This window comes from Gadus chalcogrammus, chromosome 4, assembly GCF_026213295.1.
Source record: "Gadus chalcogrammus isolate NIFS_2021 chromosome 4, NIFS_Gcha_1.0, whole genome shotgun sequence".
Taxonomy (NCBI): domain Eukaryota; kingdom Metazoa; phylum Chordata; class Actinopteri; order Gadiformes; family Gadidae; genus Gadus; species Gadus chalcogrammus.
In genome coordinates, this window is record NC_079415.1 from 17,012,711 (window position 1) to 17,030,960 (window position 18,250).

Genomic DNA, 18,250 nt, shown 5'->3' on the forward strand with positions numbered 1-18,250 from the left:
TGTGTGTGTGTGTGTGTGTGTGTGTGTGTGTGTGTGTGTGTGTGTGTGCATGCATGTGTGCATTAGTGTGTGTGCGCATGTGTGTGTGGGTTGATCTGCATGTTTGCATGTGTCTTGCATGTGCGTGGTAGTCGCATGTTATGTATTGAACTGATAATGTTTTGAACTCTTGTGCTGATCTAGGATCTGTGTGTGGAGGGATTGTATGTTGACGGGAATGAGGAGTGTTTGGAAAGCTAGTGTTTGATCCGCCCTCAACCAGCTGGCTGCACAATGCTCCTTTTCACAGTTGTTTTATGTGTTCAGGGGAATACAGGGAAAATTTCTCTTTGTGCAAACGCAACCCATACAACATGGACACTCATGAGCTGTGTCTAAAAGAATAGTTGAGTACAATAATGTTTTACAGATCTCACCAAGCATTTTATTATCAAATAACAATGCACATATAGAAGACCTGAGACAAAGTTGATTCAGTTGTAAATGTAGTAAGGTTGATGCATTTGCTCGGAAATGAATGACCATTGAATTTGGCAAACTCTTCCCAATATTTTACATTAATTGCGCCTAACAGCGATACATTATTAATGCAACTGTTTGTGCCTTCCGGATGGGTCAACCCCAATCAGTCAACTCTGGGACGTGTTTTCTTGTACTTGCTATTGTTTGCAGCTAGCCACTCCCCTGTCAGTACCGCTACGCTAGCCTGCGGTCCAGCTCCTCTGTTCTGTTCCTGAGTGCAGAACGCCAACATATGGCTCATTCTTTATTTAAGTTCAACAGGCAGCTGGTGAAAGAGCCAGCCAACCAAGAGCCTTCTCTCTCTCTCTCTCTCTCTCTCTCTCTCTCTCTCTCTCTCTCTCTCTCTCTCTCCCTCCCTCTCTCAATCTCTCTCACCCTCTCTCTCTCTCTCTCTCTCTCTCTCTCTCACCCTCTCTCTCTCTCACTCTCTCTCTCCCTCTCTCTCTCTATCTCACCCTCTCTCTCTCTCTCTCTCCCTCTCTCCCTCTCTCCCTCTCTCTCTCTCTCTCTCTCTCTCCCTCTCTCTCTCTCTCTCTCTCTCTCTCTCTCTCTCTCTCTCTCTCTCTCTCTCTCTCTCTCGTGCACACACCAGCATATCTACACATTATTCTATGCATCGGTTAGCCTCAATCCCTTAATAAGGCTGACGTGTTAGCATGATCAACCTGAAAAAGCTCACCGGATCAGCTGCAGCTAGTGCATGATAGCACTTTACTGAGCTGCTGAGCAGCACATGTGAATATGCATGCAGGGAATAAAGGGCATATGCAAAGGCTTCACCATGCTTGTGCAAACCTACTGCAGGCGGACGTAGGCTTGCATTTAATGGATGAGCACAGTTACAATTTCTACATACAATGCACACATGTCTGCACGGACACACAAGCTTTCGTGGCACACACACACAAACACACACACACACCATAATGCATGCCTATTCTACACTTCCATGCACATACTCACACAAACATACCTATCACACATGGAAGCACACACACCCACACACAAGCATCACACATGGATGCGCACACGTATAGAGACACACACAAACCATATTCATCATCTTTGGTCTGACAGCTTGCAGAGTAGCTGTGCACTTTGTCAGTCTGGCAGTTAAGCTTTGTTTGATGATAGAAGGGTGAGACCTTGCCTATCACAAGGAGCGACTGACAGCCAGTGACACGCACACGTACACACATTTTTAAATAATGATGGAAAAAGGTTCTTCCCTTGTATTTGCTGCTGCCTTGGTTTGATTTTTTCCAGTGAACCGCTAAGCTGTGCCCCGACTTGGATGACTTCAATTTCAAATCATTTTGCGGCAAAATACTCAACTTGGTACTTCATATTGGTTGGGTTTTTAGATTTTGGCGGTGAAAGCTCCGCTTCCACTCCAGGGGCTTCCAACCAGGTTGGCATATATTGATGTGCTGGAGAATACTTAAAGGCCTGCTCCCCCTACAGTCAGGTTGTTCCAGTGTAGTTCACGTCTTCACCAAGCTTACCCGTTTTTTTTTACACTGGACTTGAAGTATGCTTCCAACAAACATGCTCCCTGGAGTACATTGATTTGGTGCGGCTGGTGTCTGTCCTTGTTCCATCACACGGGCATAAGCAAATGCACCATCGCTTTAGGCTAACAGTCTAACTATGAGAAAGTTGCTTCTTATGCTGCTGTGCTCAGAAAAAAGCAACATAATACAACAGTCTATTAAGTTCTAAGATGCAAACTCAGGGCTTCTGAATGTACCTTGCATGTGTTTTTGACCCAACACTCCTTAATATTGGGCTCTGGGTCACAGTAATGCTAACATGAGACAAATTAGATTAGACCTACTTCATTGGGTTGCAATCATCTTTTGAAGACATGCTGGTGATCTGCATGCATGTACTCCTTGCATGTTTATCCGAGGAGAAATACATTGAGAAATCCGCAAAATATATAAGGAAGGACTCTTTGCGGTCATCCCAGCTGTTACCTGGAATTGATGGGCCTGCCTGCTTGCTGCTGATATTGACCATGTATGGAGGGGCATGCCTCATTAGCATATTCATAGGTCCTGGCACACAGAGTTACAAGCCATTTCAATGCCCCTTTAGGGATTTGGTTTGGGGTTAAAAAAATAAGTACCTGATGAAGAAGCATACATCAACAGAGTTATACATTAAACACTCCATCTACTCAGCGCGTCCTGCCTTGGACCCTGAAGAGCTCCAATGAACAGAATTTATTCGGAGCCTGTAGAGCAGAAATCGTCTGCTATAAAGTCAAAGCACATTTTTGTTGGGAAAAAACTGCTAGCTTTTCCCGTGGACTGATGCAATAGAACACAGAGAAACTGCCTACTGCTAACCTCACAGCACTGTCTTACACATAGATAATCATGGGCCACACACAAACATACACACACACACAAATACACACACACCCACACACACACACACACACACACACACACACACACACACACACACACACACACACACACACACACACACACACACACACACACACACACACACACACACACAAACACACACCCACCCTCAGCTCCACCCTCCCTCAGCCTCCAACCTCCCTCTCCTCCACCCTCCACCCTCGACTCCAACCTCCCTCACCTTCACCCTTAACTCTACCCTTCCTCACCTCAACCCTCCCTCCCCTCCTCCCTCACCTTCTCCCTCCCTCACCTCCACCCTCAACTCCACCTCCCCCTCTACCCTCCCTCACCTCCTCCCTTGACCCCCTCCAACCTCCCTAACCTCCTCCCTCACCTGCTCCCTCACCTCCACCCTCCCTCACCTCCTCCCTCACCTTCTCCCTCCCTCAACTCCACCCTCACCCAAACCCTCACCTCCACCTCCCCCTCAAACCTCCCTCATCACCTCCCTCACCTCCCCCTCCACCCTCCCTCACCACCTCTCTCACCTTCTCCCTCCCTCACCTCCACCCTCAACTCCACCTCCCCCTCCAACCTCCTTCACCTCCTCCCTAATCTCCCCCTCCACCCTCCCTCACCTCTTCCCTCACCTTCTCCCTCCTCACCTCCTCCCTCACCTCCAGCCTCCCTCACCTCCACCCTCCCTCACCTCCTCCCTCACCTTCTCCCTCCCTCACCACCTCCCTCACCTTCTCCCTCCCTCACCTCCACCCTCCCTCACCTCCACCCTCACCTCCACCCTCACCTCCATCCACACCTCCACCTCCCCCTCAACCCTCCCTCACCACCTCCCTCACCTCCTCCCTCACCTTCTCCCTCCCTCACCTCCACCCTCACCTCCACCCTCACCTCCATCCACACCTCCACCTCCCCCTCAACCCTCCCTCACCACCTCCCTCACCTCCCCTCCACCCTCCCTCACCACCTCCCTCACCTTCTCCCTCCCTCACCTCCACCCCCAACTCCACCTCCCCCTCCACCCTCCCTCACCTCCTCCCTCACCTTCTCCCTCCCTCACCTCCACCCTCACCTCCAACCTCACCTCCACCTACCCCTTAACCCTCCCTCACCACCTCCCTCACCTCCCCCTCCCTCACCTCCTCCCTCACCTGCTCTCTCACCTGCTCCCTCACCTCCTCCCTCACCTTCAACCTCCCTCGACTCCACCCTCCCTCCCTCATTTCCACCCACCCAGTCCCACCACGCTATGATAACAGCTTGGTTTGCCAGTCCTGGCCAACCAACTGCTTGTCTGATCCAGACCCACTGAACATGAACTGACACATTTTTCATCACCGATGATAACCGAGACCTGCTGGGTTCAAAGATGACTTTCATTAAAATTATCATTTCTGATGTTAAAAGCCCTGCAAAAATAAATCCTGGCCCCCTCTGCACGCAAAAAAAACACACACACACACACACATACACACACATACACACACACACACACACACACACATACACTCACAAACATGCACGCACGTACGTACCCACACACACACATATACACATACAAACCCACAGCATACACAGCCCCCAGTTTGGGAGTAGGACAGAACATTAAAAAATATTGTGCTGTCCAACTGTTTCGTTAACCCGTTTATCGTCGAGCATATTCTGTCTGAGCGGCAACCGACACTGTTGTTATGAGAACTGCCTGCTCTCATAACACTCAATTAACCTCTCAAACTGTGTGATCAATTGCTTTATGGAAGCGTCTCCTATGAGCTGTGTTAGGGGTTCAGCATCTTCTAGTGGCAGCAGGCCTCACTGAAGACATTCAGATTAGACCTGCACCGGGGTGCAGCATGAACATGGAAACACTCAAACAGCTTTGGGATTCACATTACAAATTTTAAGGAACATGTGTGCTTTTAAAGGAGTAATCTGTGTTATTGATGGTTAAAGACTAACAACGCCAAATTTTAGAAATACTTAAGACTAAGATGTTATATTTATGTGTGTGTGTGGAGGTATGCTTGTCTGTGCAATAGTTATGTGTGTGTGTGTGTGTCTGTGTGCGTGCGCGCGTGCGTGCGTGCGTATGCGTGTGCGTCTGTGTGTGCATAGCGTCCCTGCGTAGCCTACCGTCCAGCCGCCTCCATCCGTGGTCATGTCGCAGTAGACCTGGAAGCCTGCGGGGTGGTGCACCGGGAACACGGAGTAGATGCCGTCCTCCCTCTGGCCGCTGGCGTAGAGGTCCCCACAGTCCCTGGGGCGGGAGCCTGCGGAGAGCAGCACAGGGCAGTGCGCCGCGTCAGAGATACACTCGCCCCTCAAAGACTCTCTGCATGGGGTCAGTCATGGGACAGTCGGTGGGTTAACGTGTATTTCAGTTGCATTTGTTTTATTTACGGTGCCGATTTATAGAAGCAGTTGAGCCGTTAAATGGCGGCAGTCGGGGACTGTCTTCACGTTGTGAAGGGTACTATTTGGTCAATGTGTGAATATTCTTTAGCCAACATGAAAAGGGTTTGAACTTTATATGTGATGTTGCCTGAATTCTATGATCAATTCAAAGGTTACAGATATCCAAATGTATAAGTCGGGGACGGAGATGACATACTTTCACATAGAATCACCTATTTAATAACGTACGTAGTTGTTACATCCACATGTAATGAACTCAAATTATTTTGAGGGGTTGGTTCACAGCTTGCTAAACCTTCAAATGACAGCAAAGCCAATCTCAGTCCTCCTAGGTTTTGTTCTGTGCTAAATAGCTGTGGTACTTTGAAAAGCACCTAGATAGATGCACCCTCAAAGGCATTTCACTTTGTCTTTCTGGACATTAAATAACCATTGCTTTATGTTAAGGGATATACTATATCCCTTTTCATGCCATAAAATGTGGCCTTTTGCTATACACCAACAACAATAACAATATCAACAGTGATTCATTTGTTGCCAAAAAAAATCCTCCTGAGTACAGCAGATATGCAAATGCTTTTCCCAAATGGATACGGAGACAGATTATCCCCTGTTCTAATCTATTGGGTTTATTGTCCTCATCATACATTCATTCATTCAATGCATCTCGTACCTATGTATCTTCTGTATGAAAAATAGATGAGAGGCAGAGAGAGAGAGAGAGAGAGAGAGAAAGACAGAGAGAAAAAAAGAGAGAGAAGAAGAGAGAAAGATGAAGAGAGAGAGAGTATTGGGTAGCAATGGAAAAGTGCTATGTAATCATGAGCCATTTACAATAAAAGAGAGGTAAAGAAACCTAAAAAGAACACGATCAAACCTAGACACACACACACACACACACACACACACACACACACACACACACACACACACACACACACACACACACACACACACACACAAACACACACACACACACACACACACACACACACACACACACACACACAAACACACACACACACACACACACACACACACACACACACACGCCTGGCGCCCTGCAGGGTAGAGAAACAGCGGTGATAAGCCTTGGGGGAGAAACAACCATGTGGTCTTGCAGCGGGGACACACAAGCTCACACATACAAACACAGACACACTTACACACACACACACACACACACACAACCACACACACACACACACACACACACACACACACACACACACACACACACACACACACACACACACACACACACACAAACACACACACACACACACACACACGCACACACACACACACACACACACACACACACACACACACACACACACACACACACACACACACACACACACACACACACACACACAGTATCCACCATGGAAGGCCGGTAGGAGGGTGAGGAGCCTATCATAGATTATGCATGCCAGCCTTCCCCGGGTCGAACGGGAGAATATAAAGCAGCCGCGCAGCTCCTTGAGACATTTATAAAAATAAAAAGAAGGTCCAGTCAGACAGGCTTGTTTTTGCCTAGTTTTCACCTTTTCTCTGTGCATTCAATGCCAGGCACTCTCCAAACGGTTCCCTTTGTGTGTGTCTAATCCTCAACTTCAAAACACTTTGCCCTCCATTATCAGGACTATTAAATTTGAAGAGCAGAAGGACCCTGCTCTGTGTTTTGTCCTCAAAAGCTCCTAAATCCTTTTGCGGTATTCTTTATTTTGTCTTTTCTATATGCAGGATAATTCAGTTTATATGGTTACATATGATCACAGTGTGATGTGTTTGAGGTTCAGGAGCAGTGTGTGCATGCATGTGACTGTGTGTGTGCGTGCGTGTGTGTTTTTGTGTGTGATTGAGAGAGTGTTTGTGTGAGTTTGCATGTGTGAGCCTGTGTCTGCATGGGTATGTGGGAAGTTAAGGTGCTGTGTGTGTGTGTTTTTGTGTGTTTGCGTGTGTTTACGTGTGTGAGCGTGCAGTTTGCGCGTGTGCGTGTGTGTCAGGCGGGCTGTGTTGACTGCTTGTGCGCAGTAGGGGCAACACTGGAACATCCTCATCCTGTTAAGGAACGGACTGTGAACATTAACGGTCAAAGATCCCCAGTAAGTCACCCTGACGTCTCACACTGCGGCCACAGCATGATATTCATGAAGAATTCATCGATTCATTAAAAAACAAGACACCTATTTCTCCTCGCATACCCACCGCTGCCCGTTAAGAGCGATAGACTGTACTTATCTCCCATCATGCATCTGTAACACTCCTGGACCTAATTAACCCGACGATGTAGAGCTGCAGATGCTTTCAACAGATGAACAGGGTGTCTCTCAGTTTCTCGACGCGTAGGAGCAATGGCTCCTGAATCACAATGGGCCCTATCTTGCGTCCGGCGCAATTTACTTTCTACACTGACGCATGTGTCGTTGCTCAAACTAAACACGTAACGCATAATGCAGTCCATGGCAATGTATATTCAATTTTCTTTGCCGAAATGTATTTGAGGACTCAGTGTTTCTGAAGTTGTGGAAATAAACGCTATTCCATATGTGAATTAGGCCATGTTATTTGGTCATAAACTGAGCCATTTGAAGTTTGAAATTCATGTGGTCATGCATCTGTCTCATCTGAGTCAAAATATCAACTCGTCAGATTCAAATGCGCTCATGGCTCTTAAAGGGAATGGGAGATGGCACTCTCATTGGTTTATTGCACGGTGCCCAAACCACACCTACGGGTAATGAGGCTACTTCAGACCACCCCTTTTTTAGATTTGCGCCAGGCGCAAGAGTCATTTATGAGCCGGTAAAATTGCAACCACGCCATAGAACCGCCCACAAAGCTACTTGTGCTTGGCGCTTCTCACTTGCGTTTCAGACCGTTAAAATAGGGCCCAATATGTTGACCCTGCCAAACGCACCGCACCCTCCTTCTGACAAACAGCTTACTGATTATTTTCACACCAAATGTTGTTTTGATTACTAGCCAATAGGGTTTGCACATGGAGCTGTGATAGCAGATTTATTTGACGGATAACTTTGCCTTAGGGCCAGAGCACCATCTTCATCACCGTTGAATACTTTGATTATTCTAATGCCCAAATAAGGGTCTCCGTGTCCATCTCCTTGTGAGACTAATGAGAAAAACAATATGGGTATGAACTCATAAGCTCATCTACATTTGACCTATATCAAATGTCAACACTGTGATTGTTCTTCATCAGTAATCTTTAATTAGTTACCAAAGTATGGGACTGTTTTGGAAGCTGTAATCAAAAGACTGCAAACCACAAGCACCTCCTAGCTAAGCACTTTTCTAATATCAGTAATAAATATTTTATAGTTATAAACAGTAACAAATACTCTTAACCTCTTTTTTTCGCTATTGGCAGAATTATGTTTTACCAGTCAGCATTGGAGATCCTGAAACACTTAGTCCAAAATAAAGTCTATGGTCTGATTAATTGATTACTGAAGCCACAGCAGCTAAACAGTCGGTTGAGTTGCCGGTTGCCCTAGCTTTGCTATGTGACCCCTGAAAGCCACCACTTCAGGCATCCCTCCCTCCCTCCTCCCCTCCCTCCCCCCTCTACTGAAGTCATCCTTTACCAGGCCTGATACTCAATGTATCTGATAAAACCTTTCACACTGGCCACGGCAACATCGTTTGCAAAAAAGCAAAACATGCCTGCTTGATCCCCTCACACTGGACACTCTCTGCTGAGTCTTGGCTCAGCCTCCGAGACCTCTTCATACATTTTAACACAAACTCTGTCGCTGGCAGAAAGGGCACTTTTAACACAGTTTACAAACTCTGGCTGCTCCGTGAGCTGGACTTGATGCCGACACAGCTTTGTCCCCTCCTTGGTTTACAAGGACTCCATGGCATACAGATTGCTCCACTGGGGCGCGGCCCACCCCCACGGGACCCTTAAACAGGATCTCCCTTGTGGTCCGGGGATGGTACGGTCACCCATATCAAGACTCGTCTTACGGGTAAAGAAAACAAACCACAGGATACATTGTGAGCCAACCGCTTTTCAGGAGTAAGGTTGGACTTAGTTCAGGGCTTTATTTCCTCAATGTGCCCAGTGTATGTTCTCTAAATTACTTTATAAAAAATGTACGATCCCTGTAAAAGCTGCAAAATGCTTGGTTCATGACCTCGAATGTCCAAATTGACATTGCGGGATAAAGAACTTGGCTCTGACTCGGATGGACTTGCACTGCGTTTGTGTGTGTGTGTGAATAGGTGGGAGTTCAACACATTACATGTGGCTCTCCTTCTCCTGGGTGACACTATATAAGTGTGTGTGAGTGAACGCATTAAATAAACGTCCCTTTCGATCATGGAGCCTGCTCTTCCATTGGCTCTTCCATCTGATTGCTCTCAAATCTAGCTCTCTCGGAGAAGCCGTGCACCTTGAACCCTCAGAAATGGCAGAGGAGAACGGAGGGATATGCCAGTGAGTTCAGGCAACACACTCTATGCTAGCGGTTGATTCAGTATTCTGTAATGTTGTAGGGGGCATTGAAAAACGCTAGATCACTCTGTTGTAAACTGAGACATTAACTGAAGATTAATGTGATTGTTGTTTTCTCAAACGATGATGAATGAGGCCGTTCTGATGGAGTCGTCTGGGTTTAGTGTTTACATCCTGAGGATCGGACGGTCCAGAGACTCTCAAGTTACTGCTTGCCTCCCAGCAACAACGCATTCTGACAGACAGACTAGCGGAGCCAAAGACAGACAGACAGACCAATGGAGCCAAAGACAGATGGACAAACCAACGGAGCGACAGGCAGACAGACAGACCAAAGGAGCAACAGACAGACAGACCAACGGCGCAACAGACCGACAGACACCCCAACGGTTCGACAGCCAGACAGACAGACCAACGGAGCAACAGACAGACAGACAGACCAACAAAGCAACAGACAAACAGCCACACGGACAGAGAGACAGACAGACAGACGGACGGAAACACCCGCAGACAAACAGATGGACAACAAACAAACAGACAGACAGACAGACAGACAGACAGACAGACAGACAGACAGACAGACAGACAGACAGACAGACAGACAGGCTGGTGTTCCCCCCTCTTCCCGGGACTCACCGTTGGAGCAGCCTTTGAGGCGCACCCCCCTGACCGGTGCCCGCTGCAGGTCGGCCTTCACACGGGCCTTCAGCCCCACGTTCTCCTTCTGCATGGCGTTGAGTGCGTCGCTCACCGAGTTCACCACCTTCACCATGTTGATCTGGCTGTCAGACAGCAGCTGGGGGGAGCAAACAAAACCCATGTGAGAAACATTGATAAAGTGTTTTCTGGTTTTAAAGACTGCATTACAGCAAAGTGATGTCATTCAGACTGTTTAGCTATTCTTTTATTTGCCTTTAGCTACTTACTTATGATCCATCAAAAATCATCAGGCATACATAAAAAATATATAATATATACAATATTTGTACAAAATTGTATGCAAAATCATGCATGTATTGCCCAACAAAGTCTCTGTAAAAAAACTACTGCACAGAGATAAACGACATGATTCAGAGCATAAGGTTGGCTGCTTAGGTCCTCGCTTTGTGCGCTCCTTCTCGTAAAGAGTCCATCTGGACAAAGTGCCTTCCGTGAGTGGAGTGCAAAATGGAGCTCATGCGATGTCCTCGGGTAAAACACATACACACCAGGACGTTTTTTCTGCTGTGGGATCTATGTGTGAAACCATGTTGGGGTTGACATAAGTGTTGTTCCCATCGCACTATATAGTGTGTGGCGAGAACCTTCACAGAACTGCACCGCTCTTATTTTGAAATGGGAGGTGTGAAAGTTGGGTAGTGGTGATGCACTCCTAACCCCGGGCCCCTGAGAAGACCCAGCCCATATTGGCAGCCAATAGCTGAAACACTGAGGCTATCATTAGAATACGCAAACATATTCTGGATCTGTTGTTGCTTTGCTTTTCTATTTTCCACTATTTTCTCTGTTTCAACGCAGACTCTCCAACGCAGTTTTAAATATTTAGTTTTTTAGCATTTATCCACAGCGATGAGCAGCGATACGTGCCTTACTCAAAAACACAGAGAAAGACTGAGGGAGCATGCAGAACCAATCAGCTAAAGCCATCCTGTAACCAATCAGCTAAAGCCATCCTGTGTCTGGGATACCAAGTCCACTCCAGAGGATAATTCATCAGAAGTCAGGAATGTAGTCAGGAGTGTAACGTGTGTGAGACAAACAGCCTTGGTCTGGTCTCAATAAGCATGCAACACACCTCACAGGCCCACTGGGCACAACAGCAATCATATTATATGGGCAGCAGGCCATCCAACACACACACGCACACACACACAAACGCACACACACACATACACACACATACTCACACACACACACACACACACACACACACACACACACACACACACACACACACACACACACACACACACACACACACACACACACACACACACACACATGTACACAAAGGCACACACACACACACACACACACACACACACACACACACACACACACACACACACACACACACACACACACACACACACACACACACACACACACACACACACACACATACACACACACACACACACACACACACACCTTGGGACTGACCCATTTTGTACCAGACATTTGGTGGATGCCAAAGAGAAAATTGAGGTTCTGGCACCGTAGGAAAAGTCATTTTCTCAGAAGGCATTTTATATATTTATATAGGCATGTTTATACCAATTTAAATATGTATGAATGAATGTATGTGTGTGTGTGTGTATGAATCTACATTCTGAGATTGAGTAACCTACATTTTTATCAAATATATCTCATATAAAAATATGTTTCAGTAATAAGCAATGGCCAGATGAGGTCTGCCAAAGCAACATAACAGTCTTCCCAGACCCAGTGGAACAGAAACGATAAACCGACCCACGCGGAGGACAGTAATGAATGGACGTACCCATGATCATTTAGGCCAGTGATCCGTCACTCTGGAAAAACAACCCACCAACACCGACGTGTCCATTGTTGTGTCCGAATCAGAACGAATTGGTCTCATAAAAACCAAGCATCCAATCAGAGTCCAGCCTTTCCCCCCTCCGTGCCTTCGGGGCATCACTTCACTACACTCCACAGCGGCCCACTTCCGTCGTCTCCCAGTTTTGGTGACGGGTGGGGGGCTTCGTGTGTCACCCTATAAATCAGAACGATGTAGCGTAGCGCCGTAGCCACGGGGCTGCTAGTAGATCACACAGTCAGGGCCCAGCTTCATGGCTATACAGCAGCTGTGCATACACCCCACACCCACACTTACACCCCGCCACATCCCCCCACACAATCACCATCCCCCCCACACCCACCCCGCCCCCCCAAACACACTCACACACCCACACTCACATACACTCACGTACACACAGATATAAACAGATATAAACAGTCAGCCCCATCACACACATACAGCCCCCCCCCCGCCCCCGCGCCCCACACAACCCGTCACCCCCGCCATACCTCTCCCCCTAAAGGGGGAAGTAAATCACCTAAGGGGGAGGTGTGTCTCATTGACATCCCCCCTTAGCCGATGTCCAGCCCTGCGGCCCGGAGCCCAGACCCCCGGTCACGATGGAAGGCCGTTAGTTGGCAAAGGTAGTATTGACCAATCACGTTTGAGCGCTCGCATGCAGGTCAACAGTTCGTCCGGAGATAATAATCTCAGAACCCATCGGCCACCTCCTCGCCACGGCTTAGCTTTTGATTTTGAAATGGTTGAATGGACCTGAAACACAGGCAAATAAACGGAGGAATTCTTGTCCTGCATATCCGTTATCTGTTACCCGGAGCCATAAATATTGTTCTCTCTCTCGGGGGGGGGGGGGGGGGGGGGGGGTTGTCCTCTGCGTCCCTGTGTGTCCCTGTATAAATCAGCAGGATGTAGTGTAGCGCTGGAGCCACGGGGCTGCTCATACATCACACAGTCAGACCCCGGCGCCGTCTCCAGAGGTGGAGCGCCCTCAGACAACGGACCACGGTTACCGAGGTTACGGAACAAACTGAAGACGCAGTCCATGTTCTAGAGCTTAATAACGCAGTACGTTTTGCAAGTGGACTGGTGTCATCTAATCGATAATATCTTTCCTCGTTAGACGTATATATCAAATGCCTCTACATCCTCCTCATCCTCATCCTCATCAACTCCAACAGGCCATTAGCAGCAGAAACACTATCATCAGCACCCTCAATCACATCATCATCATCATCATCATCATCATCATCATCATCATCATCATCATCATCATCATCATCATCATCATCATCACCACCTTCATACACATGAACATGACCTCATTATCACAAATAGTGTGTCATCCTCATGAAGTCCTCCTCGTCATCATGAAGTCCTCTTCATCATCATCAAGTCATCTTTGACACCTTCATCATCATCACAACAATAATCAAACGCATCACTTTAATCCCTGCCATTGCTACTTATGCCTTCCGATTTGAACACCACCCACCATTATCCCGCTGGCCGTCATTTGTCATTCGAACCTTCTGCGACGGCCACCGGCCTCATCACGACCACCATAATAACTATCATCATCAGCATTGCCAGCACCATCACGGCCACTCTCATCCCTGTCGTCGTAATCAACATTAGACGTACGTATTTATTTAATGACCATGTCTCCACTGACTACTGGAAACCATTATCCTCTTCTCTGTGCTTATGCTTGTGTGTGCGTGTGCGTGTGCATGTGCGTGTGTGTGTGTGTGTGTGTGTATGTGTGTGTGTGTGTGTGTGTGTGTGTCTGTGCTTGTGCGTCTGTTTTTGTGTTTGTGTGTGCGTGTGCATGTGCGTCTGCGTCTGTGTGCATGTGTGTGTGTGTGTGTGTCTGTGCATGTGTGTATGTGTGTGTGTGTGTGTCTGTGCTTGTGCGTCTGTTTGTGTGTTTGTGTGTGCGTGTGCATGTGCGTCTGTGTGCATGTTTGTGTGTGTGTGTGTGTGTGTCTGTGCTTGTGTGTGTATGTGTGTATGTGTGTGTGTGTGTGTGTGTGTGTGTGTGTGTGTGTGTGTATGTGTGTGTGTGTGTGTGTGTGTGTGTGTGTGTGTGTGTTTAAAATGTATCGTTGCAGTGCAAACTTGTCCTGCTTGTAGCATCGACCCAACGCGTCAAAATCAGCCAACAGAGCAGACGGCCGTGGACACAATGAGGCTGTGATCGGTGCATGGCGCTGGCTCCCGCCTCACCTGTATGAGGCGGCCCTGCTCCGTCTGCAGCGTGTTCAAGTCCTGGCCCAGGCTGCCCTGGCCCCGCCGGAGGGACTCATAGTCCATCTTGAGCTGGCCGGCGTGGGCCGACAGCTTGGCCACCTCCTCGGCCAGGCTGACCAGCAGGGCGCGGTCCTGCCCCTTCACCGACTTGAGGTCGGCGTCGTGGTCGGTCAGCGAGTGCAGTAGGGAGGTCTGCACGCCCTCCAGCCGCAGGAAGTTGCCGTTGTAGTCGGGACAGTTGGGGTCGATGAAGATGTTGATGCGCGAGCCGTCGCCCCTCTCCACGGTGACAAGGGCGTTGGCCTCGTCCTGGTTGGTGGAGATGTGCGGCGGGCCGTCGGAGATGGACGGGGCCTGGTAGTGGTTCATGAAGAGGATGGTGCCGGTGACGGTAACGGCCAGCAGGACGGCCACAAAGAGCAGGATGGTGCACAGGAGGTAGCTACAGCTCATTCTCTGGGAGGGGGAAGGAAGAGGAGACAGAGCGGTTAACCAGTGAGGAAGAATCCATATAGAGGAAGACGAGGATGGCAAAAAGGTGAAGTTATCAAACGAAGGCGGGAAGGACGGAGAGCAGGGCATAAATACAGCATTCTCCATATTCCGAAGTCACATTCCACACTTATAACCTCTATTATTCATTGTTGAAAAACACATTTGATCCCAAAAATGTCATTTTAACGAACAGTACCATGTAATGATGTGTATGTGGAATGTCTGAATGATGAGTATGTGGCCTACACTTAAATACTTGGTTTTTGATGAAGACAAATCTGTGATCAATTGGCCTGCTGCACCTCTGGTAAAGCATACTGCAATAAGAAGTTTTTCCATATTTTTTGCTTTTGAAGAACAAAAGGGCAAAATAAAGGCTCCAAAAAAGTATTTCAACACAGGCGATGCATCGACAGCCACAACCACAACAAGTGCGACAGTTTACAACCTATAAACACTGAGCACAGTTCTGCTAAATAAAAGCCTGCATTCTAATTGTTGTTTTGTGTCATTAACTCTGCGCTATAAAAGGAATGCCTCATGCCTTTATAATAGCATGCCATATTGTCACTCAGGACAGGAGAAGCGTCCGTTGATTGCGGAGCCCAGTATGGCAGACAAAGGCATGATTAACTACCCCCAACCACAACATGTTTGTCTCCACGTGAAAGCTATGGCTCTCTGCTTTTTAATATTTTTCCCTCACAACAGAAGATGTAAGCATGTGGAGAATTCATGATCCAACAGTTTATGCGCTCCGCCAGAAAGAATGAGACTCCTGTATCTCTTTCCTTTAGATTCCCGCCGTCGGATGTCACCACAGCTTTGTTTACACTGTTTTACCGGGTAATCATTCATCGTGTGCAAGTCTGTTTAAGAGGGAATGTTATTTATATGTAAAATGTCTCAGGTACTACGGGCCAAGTGAATCCCTCTAATTGAGGGCTAATGGTCTGGTTTATGGTTCAGCGTTTTACGGCTGCTTTACTTTCACCGTGAAGTGTGTTTTGGTGGTTCCAGGAAGCTAAACGTATCTCCTGGGTCTACCGAGAACCTTGAAATTGAGAGTAAATAGGGCTATGTCAGAGAGGTTGTGTGTTATTATGCTCCAAAGAAAGAAAAAACTGCCTTGGCATTGATTAGATCCATATCTATTTACAAAAGTACTTCCTATTTCAAGGAAGCACCATTAGCATTAGAGAACAACACAAACCCACTAGATTGAATAAAATCGACATCTGCTTTATTTTGATGTGAGGCAGGCATTCAAATTAATCACTGGGTTGGCATCAGTGATGCTAAAACACAAAACAGATATAATAACAACAAATCATTTATATATTTTTTCGGAAGTCTTTTCTATTGTATTTCCTTTTATAATCTGGACTTCTTTCACTGATAAATGTCTACTGGTTTGTCAGTTTGACAACCATTTAATCAGCAGCATCAGCACAAACCAAAAGCAAAGCAATTTTTTAATCGCGAGAACTTGCAAGAAGTGCAATTTACTGTGTTTATGGATGTTGATGGTGGGGACCATTACATTGCTTGAGCATATTCTTAATAAGCCTCCTTTTCCATGGTAGATTTGATTTGTAAAAAATATACTGTTTATCTTTTACGATAGATATGCTACTATGATTCCAGATCATTTGTAATTAATAGACAATATTTGACAATACAATTTATGGGTGCCTGTATGTGAAAGTTAATATGATATGCTTACATCTTCATTTAAGACAAATAACCATCATCTGATGGAAAACATGATGATGGCCTAAAACTAAATTGCATGTTCCTGTTCAGCTTCAATCATTTCAATATAAATCTCTTAAGCAGCTCTCGGATGTAAGAACAGCACTCTGAAAAGCCCAGACACATGAGCGTGCATGTGTGAAGCTGGAGTGAGTCACAGCAGCCCGACGACAGTGGCGAGCCTCTGGCATAGGGCGAGATCCATTAAAACTACAACATTAAGGATCGCTTTCATAGAGCCTCCACCCAGGATGGAGGTGTTTAAATATCAGGTTGCCGTGAACTCTGAAAGTAAAAGAGAGATTTAAGATTTAGATGTGATGTCAATACAGACTTTCCTATTTCCTCATCGCTTCACAATTCCTTCCTGGTGAAATAAACATGGACATTTCCCGGTAATGGCGATGGAATTCAGACGATAGTGGAACCTCGCAGCTAAGTTAATACTCTGATCGATCACCATGGAGCGATCTGGTAATCCGGACGCCAACGTCATATCTGGTAATTCATGCTTGATTGCATTTTATGTTGTGGCATAACCTTTGGCTTATTGACGTTTTTTCCTATTTCATGAACACGCTTATTAAAGTCAGAGCTTGGGAATACAGGGAGCGCGTTGCATGTGTGGGTATGGACTGGTACCTACTGCTGTATTCATAATGAAACCACCTCACACACAAACACAAGCACAAACACACACACACACACACACACACACATATACAAACAAAGGCACGCATGCATGCATTTTAAATGCCGGACAGAGACAAAACGCATATAATGGGGTCAGGGACATTGGTTTTAACTGTTTGATTGCTTTTTCCTTTTGTCAAGCAATGCAGAATATAAAGGTACCCCAAGGTGAGGAAATGAAACACATCATTGGTTGTTTCTCTCCTTGGATTGAACCCCAAAATGTAGAACACAATTGCACATCGGCATGAGCACATGAATGTGTGTATGTGTATGTGTGTGTGTGTGTGTGCGTGTGTTTGTGTGTGCGTGTGTGTTTTTGTCGTCAGAGTATGCGTTCATTCAATGTGCATTGTGCGTGCATAATGGCTTCACTCAACATTACTGCTAGTGTTTAGGCAGAACGCAATGCAGCTAGCGGGCTCACACATCAAATACAGAAGGAAGCTTCAACAATGAGCCTGAGCAGCGACTAGTGTGACAGGGCACCGTCGTGGAATAAACAAACAGAATGACAGTACACTTGCACGATTTGCATGTTATGATGTAAGCATCGCCCTGTGAGCCTTTTTAACGGTATAATCTCAAATGTGTATGATTAATATCGCAATGTTTTCTCACTACCTGCCTGAAGGGACAAATAAAAGTATCTGAAATTAATTGAACTGT

The 18,250-nt window shown here is 46.8% G+C and overlaps 1 protein-coding gene across 1 annotated transcript in view; it reads right to left on the reverse strand.

Moving 5' to 3' along the window:
* The window catches only part of LOC130381322 (fibrinogen C domain-containing protein 1-like), a 63,290-nt gene extending 48,196 nt beyond the window's left edge, over positions 1-15,094 (reverse strand). Inside the window, exons 1-4 of the mRNA XM_056588840.1 lie at positions 14,615-15,094; positions 10,458-10,621; positions 9,088-9,089; positions 5,055-5,191 (exon numbers count right to left, since the gene is read on the reverse strand). Coding sequence (XP_056444815.1) covers positions 5,055-5,191; positions 9,088-9,089; positions 10,458-10,621; positions 14,615-15,091 — 780 coding nt within the window. The 5' untranslated portion in view covers positions 15,092-15,094. The remainder of the gene's footprint in view (positions 1-5,054; positions 5,192-9,087; positions 9,090-10,457; positions 10,622-14,614) is intronic.
* Between the last annotated feature and the right edge of the window lie 3,156 nt (positions 15,095-18,250).